This window comes from Pleurodeles waltl, chromosome 9, assembly GCF_031143425.1.
Source record: "Pleurodeles waltl isolate 20211129_DDA chromosome 9, aPleWal1.hap1.20221129, whole genome shotgun sequence".
Classification (NCBI taxonomy): domain Eukaryota; kingdom Metazoa; phylum Chordata; class Amphibia; order Caudata; family Salamandridae; genus Pleurodeles; species Pleurodeles waltl.
Genome location: NC_090448.1, coordinates 395,942,981 through 395,963,167, shown reverse-complemented (window position 1 = coordinate 395,963,167; position 20,187 = coordinate 395,942,981). Strand labels below are relative to the sequence as shown.

The 20,187-nt window shown below is 44.1% G+C and overlaps 2 protein-coding genes across 2 annotated transcripts in view; both read right to left on the bottom strand.

The window, feature by feature from the left end:
• LOC138259390 (prospero homeobox protein 1-like) overlaps nucleotides 1-20,187 on the bottom strand; it is a 65,578-nt gene that overhangs the window by 31,040 nt on the left and 14,351 nt on the right. The gene's annotated exons all lie outside the window — the stretch shown is intronic.
• LOC138259662 (prospero homeobox protein 1-like) overlaps nucleotides 1-20,187 on the bottom strand; it is a 43,343-nt gene that overhangs the window by 17,624 nt on the left and 5,532 nt on the right. The window contains exon 2 of the mRNA XM_069207530.1: nucleotides 6,222-7,685. Within this exon, the coding sequence (XP_069063631.1) occupies nucleotides 6,222-7,664 (1,443 nt within the window). The 5' untranslated portion in view covers nucleotides 7,665-7,685. The remainder of the gene's footprint in view (nucleotides 1-6,221; nucleotides 7,686-20,187) is intronic.

The following is a 20,187-nucleotide window of genomic DNA, read 5'->3' as shown; positions in this document are numbered from 1 at the left end:
TGCATGCATGCACCAGCTGTATGATGCAGGTACCATGTGCTTTGTTTTTTGTTCGTCCAAAATTTGGACACCACTTTCAACAATAAATAAAAAAGTGAACAACTGTATGTGTGACTGTGCAAAAGAAACAAACATTAGCAAAGCCAATAGGTTACGCCTATGCAAGAGCTATTGGCTTTGCCAATGTGTTTTAGCCATGTTGTACACCAATGTGGCTGCTTTTCAGCATCACTAAAAGTTAGTGGCATACATGAGAGTGATGTGGAGTGTCGTAGAGTGGAATGGCGAAGAGTTGCATAGAGTGGCACAGAGTAGAGTGGACTAGTGCAGAGTGCATGGTTGTAGAGTGTTAAAGAGTACAGCAGAGTACAATGCAGCATCGTAGAATGCAGTGACGCATATTAGAATGGTGCATCGTAGAGTGCAGTGTGCTGTGTGCAATGTTGTAGAGTGAAGTGGTGCAGAGTAAAGTAGAGTAGAATGGTGTAGAGTAGAGTGGCATAGAGTAGATTGGCGTAGAGTAGGGTGGTGCATTTGAGTGACGCAGAGGGCAGTGGTACAGAGTAGAGTAAAGTAGCACAAAGTGCAATGGCGTAGAGTAGTGCACAGTAGAGTAGCACAGAGTGGTGCAGAATAGAGTATAGTGCTGTAGAGTGCAGTGGCGTAGTGTTCAGTAGCAGAGAGCGAAGTGGTGCAGAGTTGAGTGTCAGAGTGCAATGGTGTAGAGTAGAGTGGTGCTGGGTGTAGTGGTGTAAAGCACAGTGATGCAGAGTAGAGTGCAGTGGCATAGATGCAGTAACAATGCAATTGAGAAGAGTGCAGTGGTTGAGAGAAGAGTGGCATAGAGTGCAGTGGCATAGAGTGGAGTGGTGCAGAGTGCAGTGGCTTGGAGTGGTACAGAGTAGAGTGCAGTGGTGTGGAGTGGTGCAGAGTAGAGTAGCGTACAGTGGAATATTCATGGTGTGGTAGCACACTTGCACTACAGACAATACAGTTCAATTGAAATGACCATTACATTTGCACAGACAAACAGTTTAATTAATAAAGCTGTGCAGCACACAGACGAAAATGGGTGGAAACTGCATCGCCTAGTGTAATGATTTGTGTGAATCATATTACAGTATTTGTTTCCAACACACTCAGAAATAACAAAAAGTGTGCTTCATGCCTGCGTTCATAATTCTGATATATTCTGAAATACTTAAACAGTTCATTTAAATGTTGTCGTGTGCTAGAATAAACCTCTTTCCTACCCCCATTATTCAGTAAGATTGTCACATAAATCCTCTCACTTTGAAGTTGGAGAAAGAAAAGTAAACAGGCATCCTCAGAAGACAGCACCTGACATTTGACTTCGGTCTTTGAATGCACAGCAAATGTGATGAGATAAGAATAAGATTTAAAGGCCTGTTTACAGAAAGTACTCGAAAGGATACTGTCAGCAAGGTTTGGGCAGGGTAGGTATGAACTCAAACTGGACAGCCTAAAACAAATAAAGCCAGCAAATGTAAAGTAAGAAAATGTGAGTTACAAACCACAAATCCAATAGCAAGCAACTATCAGAATGTATTCCTAGGTCAGCTTTCTGAATGTCTCCAAGATGTATTTAGCAAATCAGCAGCTGCGCAGTCTTGTAGGCTGCGTTTTAAAAAAAGGACTACGTTGGTGGGGGGCAAAAAGAGGTGCATGAGCAGGTGGGGCAAGGCGGAGGGAGTCAGCGCATGAGGCAGAGATCACAGGGGAGGGCAAAAGCACACAATGGAGAGAAGAACATAGAGAGCAGGGACAGGATGAGAAGGACACTAGACACCAAGAGCAAGCCGCACACGAGCCTGAGAACAACACGGTATGGGTGTTAGAAGCATATGAGTGAGAAAACAACACAGGGCTCAGTGGAAGGAGAAGCACATGAGCGAGAAGCTCCCAGGGCATTTGTGGGGAATACACCCAGGAGAGACAGAGTGAGCCGGATAAGACATACACTCTCATGGAATGCTTAATCAAAAAGAAAAAAGTAGTTCCCTTAAACTGAGCAGTAGAAGGACAGTAGTCACATAAATCAAGAAGATGCTAAAGAGGTTATGGTCAGGGTGAGAGACAAATAAAAGATGGACAAAGAACACCATCAAATAAAAAATAGGCAACTGAGGGACTGTAAATTCAACCAAAGGTGAGTAATGAGTGGGCTAAAGCCCCACTGAAAGCTCTTCATATGCCCGCAATGGATCCTTCCCAACCAGGCTGATTAAACTTTCTAGTAGGCGAGTCCTAAAAAAATGCTTTAAAAAAACAGAATGTTTTTGGGTTAGCTATGGATCACTTTGCTCTCAGTGAACCAAATATTGTTTATACGTGTCTTTGGCACTCTGAATAAGAGTTTGGGTCCACAGCACACAAAATTATACGAAGGAAAACAAAACAAGCGTTGGCAAACACAACAGCTCTGGTTTGTGTATGACGGCAAGCATTGTGTGAAGATAAGCATTATGTTTGTATATATATATATATATATATATATATATATATATATATATATATATATATATTCACTTAAAGTTATCTCAAGTAACTATAACTTGTGCCCTACTAAAGTAACTATAACTCGCTCTCCTGCCATGCACAGTTTTTTTCCATCAAAATTTTTACTGCAAATAATACATTGATATTATCAATGATGCTATCAAAGATGTCATGAGTGCCATTATTTGTGGGGTAATTAGCAGTGCATGGCAAGGGTGCAAGTTATAGGTACCTTAGGTCACAAGTTATGTTAGATAACTCTAACTATAACAGGTGAATTTCTATGGTTTCATATGTTTAAAGTGTGAGCCAAACTATCATGTTGCTGTAACCTTCGTTTTTTTAAGTGCATTTCTATGTTTTTAAAAAATGTATTTCCTAACTATAACATCCCTGTAACCTTTGTTTTTTTCAGTGAATTTCTATGGTTTTTCTAACGTAAAGTAATTTTCAGTACTATACATTAATCCAACAACCGCAGGCTAGATCTTGTGGCCAATCCCCCTAACCACCCAACCCCATGCTGCGCACAGCCGTTTGGCCGTGTGTGGTGGGAGTTGGCTGCGGTGTGTCTCTCTGGGTGTGAGAATAGGTATGAGAGGGTGTATCTGGGGTGAGAGTGGGTGTCAGAGTTTCTGTCTGGGTGTGAGAGTGGGTGCATCAGTGTCTTAGTGAGTGCGTCAGTGTCTGTGTGGGTCTGTGAGCGGGTGTGTGAGGGTTTCAGTGGGTCTGAGAGTGGGTGTGTGAGTGTGAATGGGTCTGTGAGTAGGTGTGAGAGTGTCTGTCTGGGTGTGAGAGAGTGGGTGCAACAGTATCTTAGTGGGTGCGTCAGTGTCTGTGTGGGTGCGTGAGGTTTTCAGTTGGTCTGTGACTGGGTGTGTGAGGGTGTGAGTGGGGCTGTGAGTGGGTGCACGAGGGTCTGACTGGGTCTGTGAGTGGGTGCGTAAGAGTTTGAGTGAAATTGAGAGAGAGAGAGAGAGAGAGAGAGAGAGAGAGGGAGAGGGAGAGAGATAGAGAATTTTTAGGCTTTGATGAATGATATACCTAGAATGGGATATTTCTGGACAAACTGAAAAAAAAATGCATTTGGCAATTAAAAAGAGTGAGATCACCTTTCAGTATGAACCTTAAACTTTTAAAGAAATTAAAGTAAGGAAAGGGCCACAGACTGACCTGGACTTGAACCCTCAACTTTCAGTGGGAGGGTCTGTTGCCTTAACCATTATGCCAGAGGTGACTGTTTACTGTAGTCATTGTATGGTGATACCATTGCAATGACTTTCTCTATCTCTTCCACCCCACACTGGGATGGAAGAGAGAGAGAAAGAGTGACAGGACCTTTGTCGAGAACCTCTAGGCCTCTGTGGTCCTAGCCGGCTCCCCACATCCTGTGGGAGCTGGCATTGCTCCCACCAGCAGGGAGCTGCTTTAAATAGCAGCTCTCTGCTTGTGGGAGCACTGTTTTAATCTGTTACCTACATGCATATTTGCTTGCAGGGAAAAAGATGAAAACTCAGCTTTATGCAAGGGAGAGCTATTTGACAGCTCTCTCTTGCAGAAAGCGGACTTCCCACCAAGCAAAAGCAAACCGCTATGTCCCCAAGGTGGGCACCCCAGGACATAGCAGGAGCCCATCAGTGGCTCCATGAGGGCGGCCGCATGGCCCCCTCCAATGAGCATAGCCCCAAGGAGGTGGTGGTGGGCCCTGGGGCAGCAGGGGGGCCACATGCCCCCCTGCATTAAATTTGTTTTAAGCCCCAGGGAGGTGGCAGCTCCCAGGGCAGCGGGGGTGGCGTGGATGCCCCCGTTACAATTATTTAAAGCCCCAGGGAGGTGGTGGTCTCTGGGGCTGCAGAGGGCTAGGTGGCCCCTGCATCAAATTAGTTTAAAGCCTTGGGGAGGTGGCGGTCCCCGGGGCAGCAGGGGTCCACCCAGCATTAAATTTGATCTAAGCCCCAGGAAGGTGGCAATCTCCAGGGTGCGGAGGGGTGGGTGCCCAGCCCCCCTTTACAATTCTTTAGAGCCCCAAGGAGGTGTTGGTCCCCGGGACAGGGGGAGGCCAGCAGGCCCCCCATATTAAAATGGGACTGCCTGCAGGACATGGCCCACTCGGCGGCTTCAAAATTAGCAAGCGCAGGAGCCTGCACTTCTGTTTTTTGGGGGAATTTTCACTGGATCCATCTCGAATCACGTCATTTAAAAATATGCTTTTTAGCTCTGAGGAGGTCCCTCTGGGACCCCAGCACTAGAGCTAAAGGGTCAGGGTGTCCCTACACTGGCCCCTTTTGTTTTTTTACATCTTTTTTCTAGGACTCAGCTAAAGCCAAGTCCCAACATGGCTGCCAGCACTTCCTGGTTGAAGTGTTGGAAGCCAATTAAATCTCAGCACAAGATTTGGAGGGTTTGTGAAGCCTTCGCGTCCCTATTTATACAAATTTTGATTTTCTTTAATTTCTCTAAAAACTACTGAACGGATTTACACCAAATCACAAAAAGGTCGCTTTCTGGACCAGGCCCTAGCCAGTGGTTTCTGCGCTATTGCTGTTCAAAATCTTTATGCAAAAATGAATGGGGAAAAAGCATTTTGGGACCCCTTTTTTCTCGGCCCGGCTTGATGGATCACCGCTAAACTTTCCAGACTGCAGCTCCCGTGAGTGGCATCTTTTTTGGGGAAAACTTTGTGAAGGTTTGTCAAAGGCACCAAAGATATAGGCAAGTAAGAAATGCTTTTGCTATAGAAACTAGGTCCTAACTATAAGTACCTACCTATTGGCGACCGCCAATAGGTAATGGTAATATATATATATATTTTTTATTTTATTTATATATATATATATATATATATATATATATATATATATATATATATATATATATATATATAAACATAATATATAATGGATAACAGTAACAGGTGACTGTGCAATATGGGCATATATTGCCATCAAGGGATTCTGGTAATATTTGTCAATCATGTGTCCAAGGCTGACTGGTTTATAAATGTCACATGTACAACCCTTCCCTAATGTATTATGTGTCACAGTGCATGAAGACTGTACTTTACTAGTACATATCTCCATTTAGCTGAAATTTTGAAGCAAAGTAGCCACCACGGGAAGGCTACTAAATTCATAATAGTGAGCCAGCAAACCACAGGGAGGCAACATCAATCTGCATACACAAAGAATCCTAACCCATGTGACAATCATTGCCTCACAGATTGCACTCTAGAATCAGTTATGTGCTTTTATCTCAGCGCACCGATTTAAACGCTTGTATTCTGGTTAAACACTTTTGTTCATAACTATTGCCCATTAAAACAGCATGGCATACACCATACATGCAGATCCACTCAGTGCAATTTGGTATTTGTTCCCTTTGTTCAGCGAGGGAACGGGATATCATGAGCCAATCGAGGTTTCACCTCTCGAGAATCATGGTCCCACCACAAATTCAATAAAGGTAATCAGATATTACACTATCCTCTTTTAACATATATACTGTACGTATATATGTACAAATGTGCATGCACACACACTTACTGTGTCAGTCTCTCTATACATATATAACCATTAACACACTGTGAAAATTCAATTATACTTTCAAAGGCTTTGTAGATCAGTATAAGGGCATGTATTTCTTATCTCTGATACTCCTATCACCAGAGAGAGAGAGAGGCACACACAGACACACACACACACGTTTGTTTCTACACGTAAAACAGAAGTTAGAAAGGATATGGAAGATGGTCTGTACAGAGATGTGTCTGAGCTGCCATGGGGGTCTCTGCTCTCCAATTTTGGAACATGTGCTGAAGATGTGCCTTCAACCGAGCCGGACAGCTGGAAAAGAGGGCACTCCTGCTGCATCAGGTGGCGGGAGGAAAGCTTTGTCCGTAGGCTGACTCCTTCCCAGAAGGCTTCAATGGGTAACCTTTCCTTAAAGTGAAGCTGGCCGAGAGGCACTGTGTGGGACATCTTTGGTATGGAGTACTGTGTCACAGGAGGGAAGGTGGCAACCACCAGGCCGCCTTCGTCCAAGCCGAGAGGTGACAAGCGTTGCCGGTGAGAGGAACTGGACTCACACTGGCTGGTGGGGTTCTTTCTGACCACCAGGGGCAAAGCTTCTGTCTGGTCTTCTTCAAAGTTGACTGTGTCACCTTCAGAGGAAGTGCCGGTAGAGAGAGCCTCAAAGTAGTGGGGCGTTGGTTGGGAAGATGTCCCAGTACTGCTACCCCCATGTTCCATGAGGCGGTGCGAACTAGTAACTTGAACGGGTGGCAGCACCTCTTGTACACCCGTTCGGACAAATGCCTGGACAACGGCATCCACCACCTGGGTGACTGCAGTACTCAACTCCTCCTTCAGGGCCTCTGCTAGGCACTTTGGCTGTGAGTCCAGCATTCGAATTCCATGTTCTGTCACATTAGACTGGCGGGACTTTTGCCTCTCCTTTGAAAGTTTGGAATCCTGGAAGTGGCAAGACTCATCCGTCGGATCTCTTGACTTGGTGGCACCGGCACCAGACACACCTCGTGCAGCACGCTCTTTGGGGTGACCAATGCCACTATAGTCCTCAGACATTCCGGTGTACATCCGATACAGCTTCTCCTGTAGCTGTAAGAGCTGATCCCTCATCTTCTCCATTTGGAGCTTCAGCTCGCTGCGCTCCTGACCCCTCTCAACTTTCCGAGTGTGGGCATCCCGACGAGGGGTTTCATAGCTGCTCCCGACGGGGTCTTCCCCCTCAGAGGACCCACCATTCCGAAATCCAGAGCTGCAGGAGCTGCTGATGTTGCAGACAATGTTCTCCACCCTGGCCCTCTTGGCCTTCAAGAATTCCTCGTAGAAGCCCTCAGACTCCAGTTGGCGTTTGAACAGGCTCCCTTGGGGCGAAACCTCCTGTACTGGGCGTGCTGGGCAGAGGTCAACAGGGTCCCCTGGCTCTGAAGTGTCTGCATTCCGAGTCTTGACAATACCCTTCCTCAGAAGCTGGGAGATGATGTTTCTGTCAGGGTATGGAACAGGTTGGTCCCCACTTGCAGTCTCCTTATTCTGGAAGGTGAACGGGTACGTGTAACTCGTTCCTTCCAGCTCCTCCTCGTCCAGGCACTCCTCCTTTAGGTCCACAACAGCGAGGGACATGGTTTGACAGTCCCAGATCTTCTGCAAAAGGGACACAGACATGGATTAGGTGAATGAGATAGATTGTCATACTTGTGCAACCATTTTAGTAATGAGTATAGTAATCAGGCCCCAGTTCAATTTAAATTAACCCACCCTATTTCTTGATATCAATATCCTTGGACGCAAATCAAAGATAATGCAATGGATCACCAGGGCCCTCTGACTTTTCCAGTATAGTTCTGAGGATTCCCCCATCCCAAGCAGAAGCAGACACTAGATGGAGACCACTCAAAACCTCAAGTGGGGCCATTCTCTGAATTACCATCAGGCAACCTTGCTGCACATGCCATCCTCTGACGGATAACTAGCTATCACTGATACATGTGCAATATTCAGACTGGTCACCAGAGGGCACCATTACAAACGATATACTCTGAGTGATCACTGGGTCTCAATGACTATGTGCCATACCTTGACTAATCACTAGATGTGACTGCTGCTCGTGCCATACTGAGGCTGCTGCCATTTTTGTCATGCAGAACCCTCAGAGGGAGCGAGAAACACTCTCAGCAGCAGACATTCACACCTCAGTCGTGCTCTCTTGGGTGCTGCCATCAGCCTTACTGCTCAATTTTGCTCTACAGAATTAATGGTATATGCCTGCACAGTCAAAGGGTCACGATAGCTCATCCTAGAAGGGAAGGTGCCCAAGTTCAGAGAAAAAAGTCAGGTCTGCCCACAAATCTTTCCCCTGACAACAGCGGTTGCAAATGCCATCCTAAGCCTGGCCACTCTGTGTCACTGCTGCATGATACATTTTTAGACTGGTTACTAGATGACACTGCTACACAGCCCACCCTCAGACTGGCTAAGAGGTGTCACTGCTGCACCTGTGTCTACCTAGGTGCTGGAAGAGGTGATGTAGGGGTGTGCTGCGCATCCAAAAAATAACCACGCTGGAGTTCAGAAGGTGAATAAGCATTAAAGATGCCTTTAAATGTTTCTATCTTGTCACATTTGCTGTGCTTCATAGACAGGCACTAAATGTCAGGTTGAGTCTTGTGACAAATTGCTGCTTATTCTACTAACATGGATATTGGTTTTCACCTTCTCTAACCAGAAAGTCAAAGGATTTTGTGCATTCTTGCTGAGGTACGGGGAGTGTGATAGGAAAGGGTGTCAGATCTAATTTTTCCTAACACAACAAATTATAAATACCTTTAAATTAACTGCATAAATATTTTAGAGTATATTAGCTGTTAGAAGAGCAAAAATAAAGCATGTTTTTTATAATTCTGAAGTGTGAAGGAAAGAAAGATTTTAATTGGATGAAACAAATCAAGACCTTCCACTTGGTAATGCATAAATGATAAAGTTGATTTCCACACATTACCATTTGTGCACAATATTATTTGGTCAGTAAAACTGTATGCTTGTTCGCACGTAGTGGCTACTTCAATGGAAAGTGTGCTGTCTATAAATGACAGTGTCCTACCACACCATGCTTTAGTAATGTATGTGTGATAGCATGCTCCAAAATGCATCAGCAGCTACACACACCCTTAGCACTCTCTTGCTGAATACATTTGCAACACTTGTTCTTTGTGTGGCGCTTGGATATTTCACGATCCCTACAATTTGTGTGATGTAACATTGATGGCAGCACTCCTAATCAGAAAATTGTTCCAGCACCACTAAGTGTCTATCCGTTCATCAAGATTGAGCAAACGTGACTACAGATAACTACTCCCTCCTACAGGTGTCAGGTTAAAGGGACTCTAGGATCCGGGGCCCCACCACTGACTTGCTCGGCCTGGAGGCCTGGGCTTTTTATGTTATGTATCCTGCTCAGACCTGGCTGAAGGGAGGAAGCACTGCAAGAAGAGAAGAGGTTGAGACGGTGTCCCAAGAGAGGTGAGCTCCAGCTTCCTGTACTGCCCGGTGTCTGTTTTCTATACACCTGGGGTTAGAGTAAAATGCACATCTAAAGGACACTGCAGGCAGTCAGAGACACACATAACGATGAATTTGCAAGCCATTTCTTACTTTTTAGGTTGACATCTTGTAACCTACTCTGTGGGCTTCATCCATCCCCATCTTACACCCATCACTTTCATTCGTTCCCCGGCCTGCCTTTCAAAATACCTTTGATTTCATAAATAAATGCTTTACGTTTGTCTGGCCTTGAGGCTGCTTTGTTGCACTTTGCAGGCTGACCCTGTTACATGGATTATTGCATGACTGGCCTGGTACATTAGTGTGGTGCACTATGGCCCATATTTATACTTTTTTAGCGCTGCATTTGCGCCATTTTTTGATGCAAAAGCAGCACAAACTTCCAAAATACAATTGTATTTTGTAAGTTTGCGCGAATTTTGCATCAAAAAAATGATGCAAATGTGGTGCTAAAAAAGTATAAATCTGGGCCTATATTTTTCTTTTGTCTCGCTGCTTCTTGCTGGGTGACCATATGTTTTTTCTTCCTCTTCCTTGTTTTGGACATACCCCCATTTCTTTATGGTTTTTGCGCAAAAAGGCTGCAAGCTGGAGGTTTTCCAAAAAAACTGTATTTAATTATTTTTTTTTAATGCATTTAGCAAAAACTTGATTAGAGGAGCGCTGATGTTTCATATAGTGTGAACTCGATCAGAGAAGTGATTTACATGACTACGTGAAGTTTCATACAGCGCGACCTCGATCAGAGGAGCGCTTTACATTAGGACCACTTTACAAGTTTAGCAGTTGAAAAATATTTAAAATGGAGCATTTAAAACAGAAATAAACACAGAAATCCTCAAAGTGACTTTCCCAGCACAGCAGGAGAGCTGATACTACAAAATTCACCTCATTCAGAAAACTTGTCCCATAATGCTTTGTGGAGCATTTCTTTTTCAAAACATTTTTGCTCATAATTCAGCCCTACAGCAATGGGACCACCACCAACCCATTCAGCACAACTCACTCTTTCTGTCTAGCTCATCTCTGGATCTCCACCATGGGTTGACGGGACCCCAAAATAGTAACCTCTCCCACCATTCAGTGTCTTTTTAAGCACTCTTGTGGCTGGAACTTTTGTTTTACAGATGGGAGTAGTTTATGTTTTAAGGGCCTTGTTTGCAATAGTACTGCAGTATGCCTGCTAGGCCTGAAAATGGGTAAGTGCTACATATACTCGATGGGAGGGGGGTTTCTAGAACCTTCCTCTTAAGTTTGTTTAAGAAATATAAGGTGAGGAAGCTTGACATTGAGCTGTCACAGGTTCCACAGCTTGATGTTGGCAGACAAGGATGATATTGGATTCAATCCCCATGGTGATGCATTTTTAATTCTTAATATCTAGCTTAACTGTGTGCATGCATAAATATGCGTAGTCAATGCATATATATTCATTGTTGATGTATTACGTATTTTTTTTATTATTATTATTCCACTGCTGTGATTATTTTAAAAGTTGCATGTGTGTGGCTGCATTCACATTAAGTGCTCACATTGTTCTCTTTGTGTATATGAAACCTGGGAAGTGCCTTAATAAATTCATTACTCAGACTAAGAGTGCTGCATTCTTTGCATTCCTTTAGCTTGGTTCCCTCTCAGTCTGAAGCAAAGAAGAACATATGGTTACACTGCATAATTTTCTGCCATTCTGTTTTCATGTTGTTAAGCCCTCTAGGGGCTGGCTGTATGGTTGCATTACCATTTTTCTTACAAATGTTATTATTATAGTGGTGTCTTCTAGAGGCTGTTCTGAGCATTACAGTCAAGATACTATAATATTTGCTGCACTCATAAACTCGCACCATAATGCTTTGCAGGGCATTCCTTTTACAAAACATTTTTGCCCAGAACTCACCACACGACCTGCTCTTTCTGTGTAGGTCATCTCTGGGTCCCCACACTAGGTTGGGGGGGACCCCAAAATAATAATACAACAAAATATAATAAACAATGGCAATATTTTTTGCTGCAGCTAGAGGAAGAAGGTAAATGGGACTGCTTTAGTTTTATGCAGGACACTGGAATTATGTGCCAAAAAGGACCAAATTGTGCAGCAGGGTTGACCATTTTATATGGGAAGAAAAGTCCAGTTATGCACTTACAATGCCAGAATCTCTAACTCAAGCAAATGTGAGACCTATTGCATTGCAAATGCTTGTTTGGGCGTTATTATCAAAGTATTACCACGTTAAAGGCAAAACATTTGTTTTACTCATTGAAGAAGCCTTGTTTCAATGTACCAACTAAACTTACCTTTCCTTAGTTTTACAATCTTATATCTGTAAGTATTTTAATTAGTAAACTACCCTTTAATATATGTGTCTTAACCACAATTAAAGTAAATTCAAGCTGTTCTTTTCATATTTCTGTTTGTGACATTAGTTGTTTTTGTGCATCACTCAAACAGTCAAGAGGCTGCTTCAAGGCACTACTAAACAAGCACTGGTAAAGCCTCTAGGTCTAGTGTTGGCTGTCGCCGTTCATCTTAGTCAGTTTTGAGCCTCAACAAATACACATTGGCAATGTAGTGCCTGGTACTGAAAGGAACTACTTTGCGTGTGAATGTGGCCTTGCGATAAAACAGAATGCCATCACTCACAGTGAAATTAGCCACTGGCTAAAGTGGATTGACCTTTTGCCCCATGCTGTATACTGCCGTGGATGGAAAAAAATGTGAATGACACAATGTCAGATGAATAGATGAAAAGTGCTGGCTGAAAGACCCTGTAAGGATAGTAAATATATTATTTTGGTCTAATCAAAATGTCTGGGCTATGCCAGCCCTAAACATAACATCCTCTGAACATATACAACTGCACTCATTTCCCATGGCACTCTATCCATAATGTATCATGAATAAGTGTATTTGACCTGATATGCCATCACTGATATTAATGTTGAGTTCCAAATACAAAGGACATCAGCTGTGCTTGGCTTCTTAAGGCAATCTTTGCATTCCTTTGTGCTTTGTTGCATAGCAATCATTATTGAATGAGAACATATGGATGCATTATTTATTTTTATACTCATGTGTTGCCTCAAACATTTAATGCTTTGCAATGACAGGTAGATGAACGTGAAAAACACACATTGTAAAGCATACATTTTTATGCCTTTTTGAGCGCATTGCAGCTTGCACCTCAGATATGCCTGCAAAGCAGGGTATGATACAGTTGCGTCAGACCTTGCAATGATGAAGTGACGTTATTGTCTATATTAAATAGACATCCATCTACTTTTTGCAGTACTTTTTTGGCATGTACCAGGCCCAAGGCACTTGGTGCACTTTACAACATAACCATACATTTCACTCCTTTTTAACTTTTTTTGACACAGGCCGATTAAGTAATTTGCCCAGAATCACAAGATTTTTTAGCTGAATCCAGGATTCAAACGTGGTTCTCCATGTTCAAAGGTGGCAGTTATAGCTACGAGTCCACATCTCTTTCCCAATCACTTGTTGCCTACTTCATGGGATCAACTAGTTGCAGCTTGGGTGGCCAGTGCTGCTTGGTTGGCTCTACACAAAAATAATAAGTAAGGGATTTTAATGATAATCTTGAGGTCTACTACGCATGCGTGCTGACTGCTCTTTTCCTTTTTCAGACACATGAGTGTAGGCCTCCTGTGGGCCAAACCAGACCCTTCGCCGCAATGAACCTGTCCATATGACCAGCTAGGCCCCACCAATAATTTAGGAAAGCTGGCTCCCACGCTACCTTTGCTATACATGCTATACATCTACAGCAAAACAGGCTGCCACTTTCTAGAAGAACTGACAAACAGTGTCCCTTTTATCTGTGGGAGGCAAAGCTTGATGTACTGGGAAGAAAAAAAAAGATAGATGGAATATCTGAAGTACTCTCAGTCACTGGTAATCTGTCTTTGCTACATTCCAGTCAATCTTTTTTTGCTCACTATCTCACTATAGAAATGAATGACCAATATGTAAATCAGACTTGGCCTCCTCCCATTTCCCCATCAGAGGACAGTCCATCCTCAAATTGAAGGCCACATTTCATCTATAAGAGAACCTAGAAGTATAAAATATCTTAGACAAAAAAACAGATCAAAAACATGGAAGAGAAAAATGGATAAAGTACAGGTAATTATTGGTGTATATCTTAAATTAGAATTCACGGTAAGGGTTATGATTGGGTTAAAGAAAGGAATATGGGAGAAGATTACACAAGGGTAAAACAAACAATTAGGAAAGCGGTATGGGTACGATAAAAAAACACTGGGGGTCAGAGCTGTAGATAAAAGTACAAAAGGGTGATTTCAATATTGCATGTGATGGTTAAAATACAAAGCTAAGGGAAGGGAGCATGTGGTCTCCTTGTAAGTATAAAAATATATTTTAAGTTTAACACTGGGGTTCCAGAAGAAAAGGCCCAAATTAATGAATTATCACTAATAAAAATAGTAGTGCACAATTAATCATCTGTGATTAATTTCATAGTGATTTTCTCTCCCTCAAATAGTCACTTGAAACCATTTGTGCTATCTACATTCCACAGCTTGCTGTAGCAGCTCTGTGTTCAAGTTCAAAGGCTTCTTGCTAGAGGTGCAAGCAAAGTTCATTTGGAAAGGACCAGCCAATGAAGATCAGAGCGGACGTTAATTTGTGGACACATTTATAAAAATGTTTTTCACAAGGCTCACAGGCCAGAGAAGAGCAGGGCTAAGACTGAATAAAATGAGAGCCACCAAATCAGTGCCATGCTGCTGTGTTAACAGAAACAATGGAAGCTGGGTGAGCCTCTTTTCGCCATATTGTCTCTCTTTCACCCTGAAATGTCATTCAGTACTAATACAGTAGACGCTGTCCTGGGAGAAAGCTCTAGAAGGTCAGGAGGATGCCTCTTTATGTAAACTAGAGAGAGCAATTGTTTCTGCAATCTGAGAAAAGCACTGGGCTCGCAGGGAGGGGTATGGTCAGTAGGGGTAACATGAGGCAGTCCGACTCACTACTGACCTACCAGGACATCAGCCTACCAAGTGCTTAGACTCCCACCCTCGCATTTGCAGGGTGCCAGTCTGCCTGGATGTGAGCCGCAACCCGACTAGGCTCACCCGACTGGTGTTTGTCCGCCTCTGGGGGTCTTCGGGAGCGTGAGGTATGTATGGGTTACAATTTTGGTTTCCTTTGGCCTGGCAGGACTAGGTAGAATCTGGATCTTTTAATGTTTATGTAGGTCCTAGTCAGGTTGCAAGCTCTTCCTTTTCCTTCCTCCTTCATGAGGTGTAGTTATTCAACAGGTGGCAGTATCTCTGCCTGTAAATAAATAAATGCCCTTCTTGCCCTTTGTTTATCCCTTACTCGTTCAACAGCAACATTTCCTGGTGCATGTCTACTTAAGGAGTATTGAGCCCTCTCTGATTGTCCGTCTTTTTGGTGTTCAGACACACAGCATTCCGCCGCCCCTAAGGCTATGAAGGCTACTCTTTAAAGCAATGTCCCATTTTTGCTAAAAACACAACACCCCTACAGCTACACACCCTACATGGATAGCTTGCGTTTGCACGGGTAAGTGCTTCAAAGCCCTGCATAGGGGTAGTAAGCGCTATACAAATGCTATAATGCAATACAATAAATGAGTTCCAAACTCTGTCTCCACCAGATTGACTATTGAGGCCCTGGGAGGGGAAAAATCTCTTGAACGAGTGCGGAGGAGTAGAGCACGAGCTTTAAAGTCATACAAGTGAGGACGACATGAACTGACTGCCGTCTAAGAAACTTTGGACTTCCAGGTACATTGCAGACTAGGCGGCTTCTCAGCATATCACAGGCTAGATATGACAAACCAAAGTTTAATTGTTCAATTTAGGACGGTGGAAAAAGCATTAATTCCTCCTAAAGTGGAACATCAGCAGCTCCGTGAAATGCAGATGGTTACTGTGGGAGTTGGTGTTTAATTGGTGTTGGTGGTTGCACGTGGAGGGCACTAGCACTAATTTTGGGGGAATGCGGCTTATTTTCATCATCAGACTTTGACTCAGAGCAAGACAGAGAAAGTCATTAATGGGAGAATGAAGGGGGAAGAGAATGAGAGGAAAACAGTGACCAAGGGAGAAAACAGGGATGAAAAAGAACCGGCACGATAGAAAAAAAGAGACAGGAAATGAAAATAAAACTCTGTGAAGAACCCCTCACCAAGCAGTCCTCTGCAGGTCACTTCACCCCAAATTAACTGGTGTCCACTGTAAGCACAAAGATGATCCAAGACACATAAAATGTTAAATCACCACAACATCATACTGAGAAACCTGACACTATTGCAGTTTGAAGTTCAGACGCCAGTCGCTTAGCCCACTTTACTAAAGAACTACTCCACTGCAAGGAGGAACGCAACTATGCAACAGCCAATCTCTAGGCGCCTTGATGGCATGACACAAAGAGCAATCACCAGAAGATGGCAGCAGGGGCAACGACAAGTGTAACACAGCAGCTGTGCAAACAACAGGCACTACTGCCGCCGCTTGCATTTGCCATAGAAGCACCAGTGGGTCTGAAGGCACCATGACTGGGTGGCACCAAGGAGGGACATTAGCAGGCAGCGGGCAAACCCAATGATACCACGGATAGAAAAATGGGGGTGAGGCGAACATCTCTAAAATGAATGAATGAATGAAGATATGTAGAGCACAATAGCTAACCAAAACTACAGTGTACTGGTGCTGAGCAATGCCGGTTTAAGCACAGATGGCAAAGTTAGTGATGTTCTTGCAGGGTACAAGATAATGTTCTTGCAGGAAAATTAGGAGACCAGACGATCTTCTTGTAGGAGACCAGACAATGTTCTTGCAGGAGATACAGGATGTTCTTGCATTCCAATTCTCTGCAGCTAAGAGGGAGAAGAAGCGAGTGTCTGGCTCATCTAAATAGAGGGATAATCAGTCTGGCCCTGGAGGATCTAAGAGGCTTAAAGAGGACACATGGACAAATTAGGCTTTGCAGATATTTTGGGCCTGAATTAGAAAAGGCATAAACATAAAAAGTAAGTACTGGCAGCAAGTGAAGGTTTCTGACAGCGGGGCAACAGAATGATGTTTCTGCAGTGGTGGCTGCCTTGTATATGGAGTGGTGGGGCGGCATTAATATATTTTTTTTTAAAAGGCACTTACCTTCTTGACTTGCCACGACATCCTCCTCGCTTTAGTGTCTTCTCTCCTCGAGGCTCTGGACCCAGGAAACAGCACTATCCAATCATGACGCTGAACTCATGCTGTTAAACAGCATAAGACAAGTGGCAGGTTTGGAGGGAGCAGCCTCTCTCTGTGCTCTAAAGAGCACGGGGGCCTGTGAAAACTCTAACCCAGCTGTCTTAAGACAGCTGGGTTAGAGAAGTTTAAAATGCACGTCTGGCTGGCCGTCACAAGACGGCTGGCCAAAGGGACATGTGCACTTTAAACATAGTGCACAGTTCCCTGCTACCACTCAGCAGCAATTGCTCCGCCCTGTCCTGACACTCGGTTCAGGGCGGGTTGCTGAAAAAGAAAATTATAATAAGCTTTCTTACCATTTTATTTTTCAGCTGCTCTGGGGTATTTTTCAGCAGGACAACACTCTTCCACTCTCACAGGGGAGCAGCTCCTGTGTTTCTGTATATCCAGGAAATGTTTGGCAGCAGCCTTCTGCACCATCTGCAGTCGCTGGATGATGTACTTAGGGGCATATTTATAATATGATTTTGCTGAAGTTGCATACTTTTTAACATAAATTCGGAGCAAACTTAACTCCATATTTATATTTTGATGCAAGACACGTCTAGCGTCAAAATATTGGAGTTAGCACCATTTTTTGGATGCGTGCACCTAGCTTGCATCAATGAGATACAAGGTAGGCGTTCACATCTAAAACATTGTGCCAACCCCAGAGCCCCATATTTATCCCCCGTGCTACAATGACGAACGTGTGGGAGGAGGGGCTAAATAATGGTGCAAAGCTGCTTTGCACCATTATTTAACTGCTGGGTCAGATCAGGTGTTAGGGGACCTGTGGACCCATTTCCATGGTGAAACACCATGGAATGGGCCCAGAGGTGCCCACCCCAAACCCCAGGAACACGCCCACCCACACCAGAGGGACACCAGAGGATGGGGGACCCTATCCCAGGTGAGTAGGGTAAGTATAGATAAGTATTTTTTTTTAAATGTAAGTGCTATTGGGGGCCCTGACATGGCCTCCCCCTGCATGGCACTGGGTGCAATGGCCATCCCAAGGGGACCCTGGTCCCCTGTGCTCGCCATTGGGGTGGTGGGCATGACTCCTGTCTTCCATAAGACAGGAGTCATGTGGTATGGATGGTTTTGTGTCAGGAAATGACTATGCTAGGCTGGATAACAGCATTTATTTGCCTTTAACCAGCCTAGCATCATTTTTTGAGGCAAAACCCCCTTCACCCGTACCGCCACCATACACGACTAATGCATTTTTTTCCTGACGCTAGCCCAACCTGAGCGCCAGCTGCGGCATTCCATAAATATGGCACCTGGCTGGCGCTTTGGAAGGACGCAAGCCGGCGCTATACTTTTTTCAGCAAAATTGCATTTGAGCAGTTTTACTGCAAAAAGTATGAATCTGGGCCTTAGGGTGTCCCAAATAAAGGCAGTTTCCATTGATTTTTTGCTTATGGAACACCAATGGCAGCCACCAAAAACACCAAAGGGGATATTTATGAAAAGTGGCGCTGCACACTTATCGACTCCCCTAACGCCACCATGGTTGCGCCGTATTTACAATACGGCGCACCATGGCGGTAGTTAGGGTGACTAGTGTCATAATGTTTTACGTTAGTCCTGCACTTTGCAGGATTAGCGTAAAACATTATGATGCTAATCCTGCAAAGCACCCAGAGGCCCATTGTAATAAATGGCAGCCTCTTTTTAACGCCTGCACTTAGTAGGCGTTAAAAAATGCCAATATAATTGGCGCAAAGCAATCTCACAGATTCCTTTGTGCCATTTTCACTGCCAACCTAGCACCAGAACACCCCCCTTGCATACATTATACCTGGCGCAGGCATATTGTGGCACAAGGGGCTACAAAGTGGCCCAATGCAAGCACTGCGCCACTTTGTAAATATAGTGCAGCGATTTTCCCCTTCCAAAGCCACATTAACGTTAAAAATATTATGCTAATGTGGCATTGGAATGGCACAATCCCTCCATAAATCTGCGCCCTGGAGCATACTGAGGAGGTAAGCTACCAAGGACGCCTGTGCCTTCGTCATTCAGGCAAAACAGGAATTTTTACTTATACTTCCCTGTTGTCATTTTTAACCAACCATGCTACGTACACACAAAAAGTATTTAAAAATATAACTCCTAGACGGATAGGGCTAACAATTGGTATACTTAGTCTAAGACTGCTAGTAAACCGTGTCACCCCCTCAGATCCCGTTTGTGTTAGCTCTTTCACTTCCTTCGCATTCTGGTGCAATAACAGAAGTAAAAGATATCCAGGTTTATGTGATAAGGCCATTGAAAAGCACCTCAGAGTCCTGTGACCTTACAAGAGGCACTTGGCGTGAGTCTTCGTGTCTCGTTTTAGTCCAATAATTCCTCTGTGACTTCCAATACCCCTTTGACGTACACTTGCAGGGTCACTTAAACTGATATTATCCCGTCATGATCTGTGTACAGTGCTCCCCTGTTTCTTGAATCCAGGTCATACACTTTGTGAATCCTCACTAACAACAGACATGCCAAAGACGCCTCCCCTCTACACTAACAAACACCAACCCACTAATTGTGGGCAAGCTGGACGGAGCAGCAATGCCATGTTGGCGCTGCTAGGAGACTGCAAGGGAGAAGACCATTTTGCAAGCTTCTCTAACACGTTTTGCAACCTGTGAGTTCCTCAGTGACACACAGGTCAACAGGTCTGCTCGAAAGAGACCAGAGTGCCACAGAAACTGCCACCAGACACCTTTGTTACCTGTCCAAGACTTTTTGGCGGGGAGCTAGAAGTCCTCTTTCATTAGGTCTTTAGGCAAGACCGGACATGCTGCGGATGTGCCTGTGACGGACCTTTTAACTGTCCAACAATCAATGGTCTGGCCATATACAGCTCCTCAATGGATTAAAAAAAACTTCACCCGGAAATCATGAGTAGCTTTCTCAGACCGCCTTCAATGGGAAGGGAAAAGGCAAAATTAAAGCTTTAGTTTAGAACTTTTTTTTCAGTCTAGCAGTGGATTCTAGGCTGCCCCTCACTCACAATCTCTCTGGAATACATGCAACTTCTCATGTCTATTACCTTTCGTTTTGGTGCGACCCAGTTTTGGTAGAACCATATGTTGAGAATCAAAATCCACTCTCGCCTCTGGGCTGTGACTTGATTGCCCTGTCTTCTGGCGTGACATATGTGGCTTATGTGCTTATCAGCACGCTTAAACCCCCCTGCAGTGCTGTTGGGAGTGATGAGTGAAGAAAGCTAGGATACAGTGATGGAGATGGACCTTTGGATTCTGCGTCCTCTGTGGATGAAAGCTAGGAGATTCCCACAAGTGTGTTTTGCTTATTTCTCGGAAACGTAGCC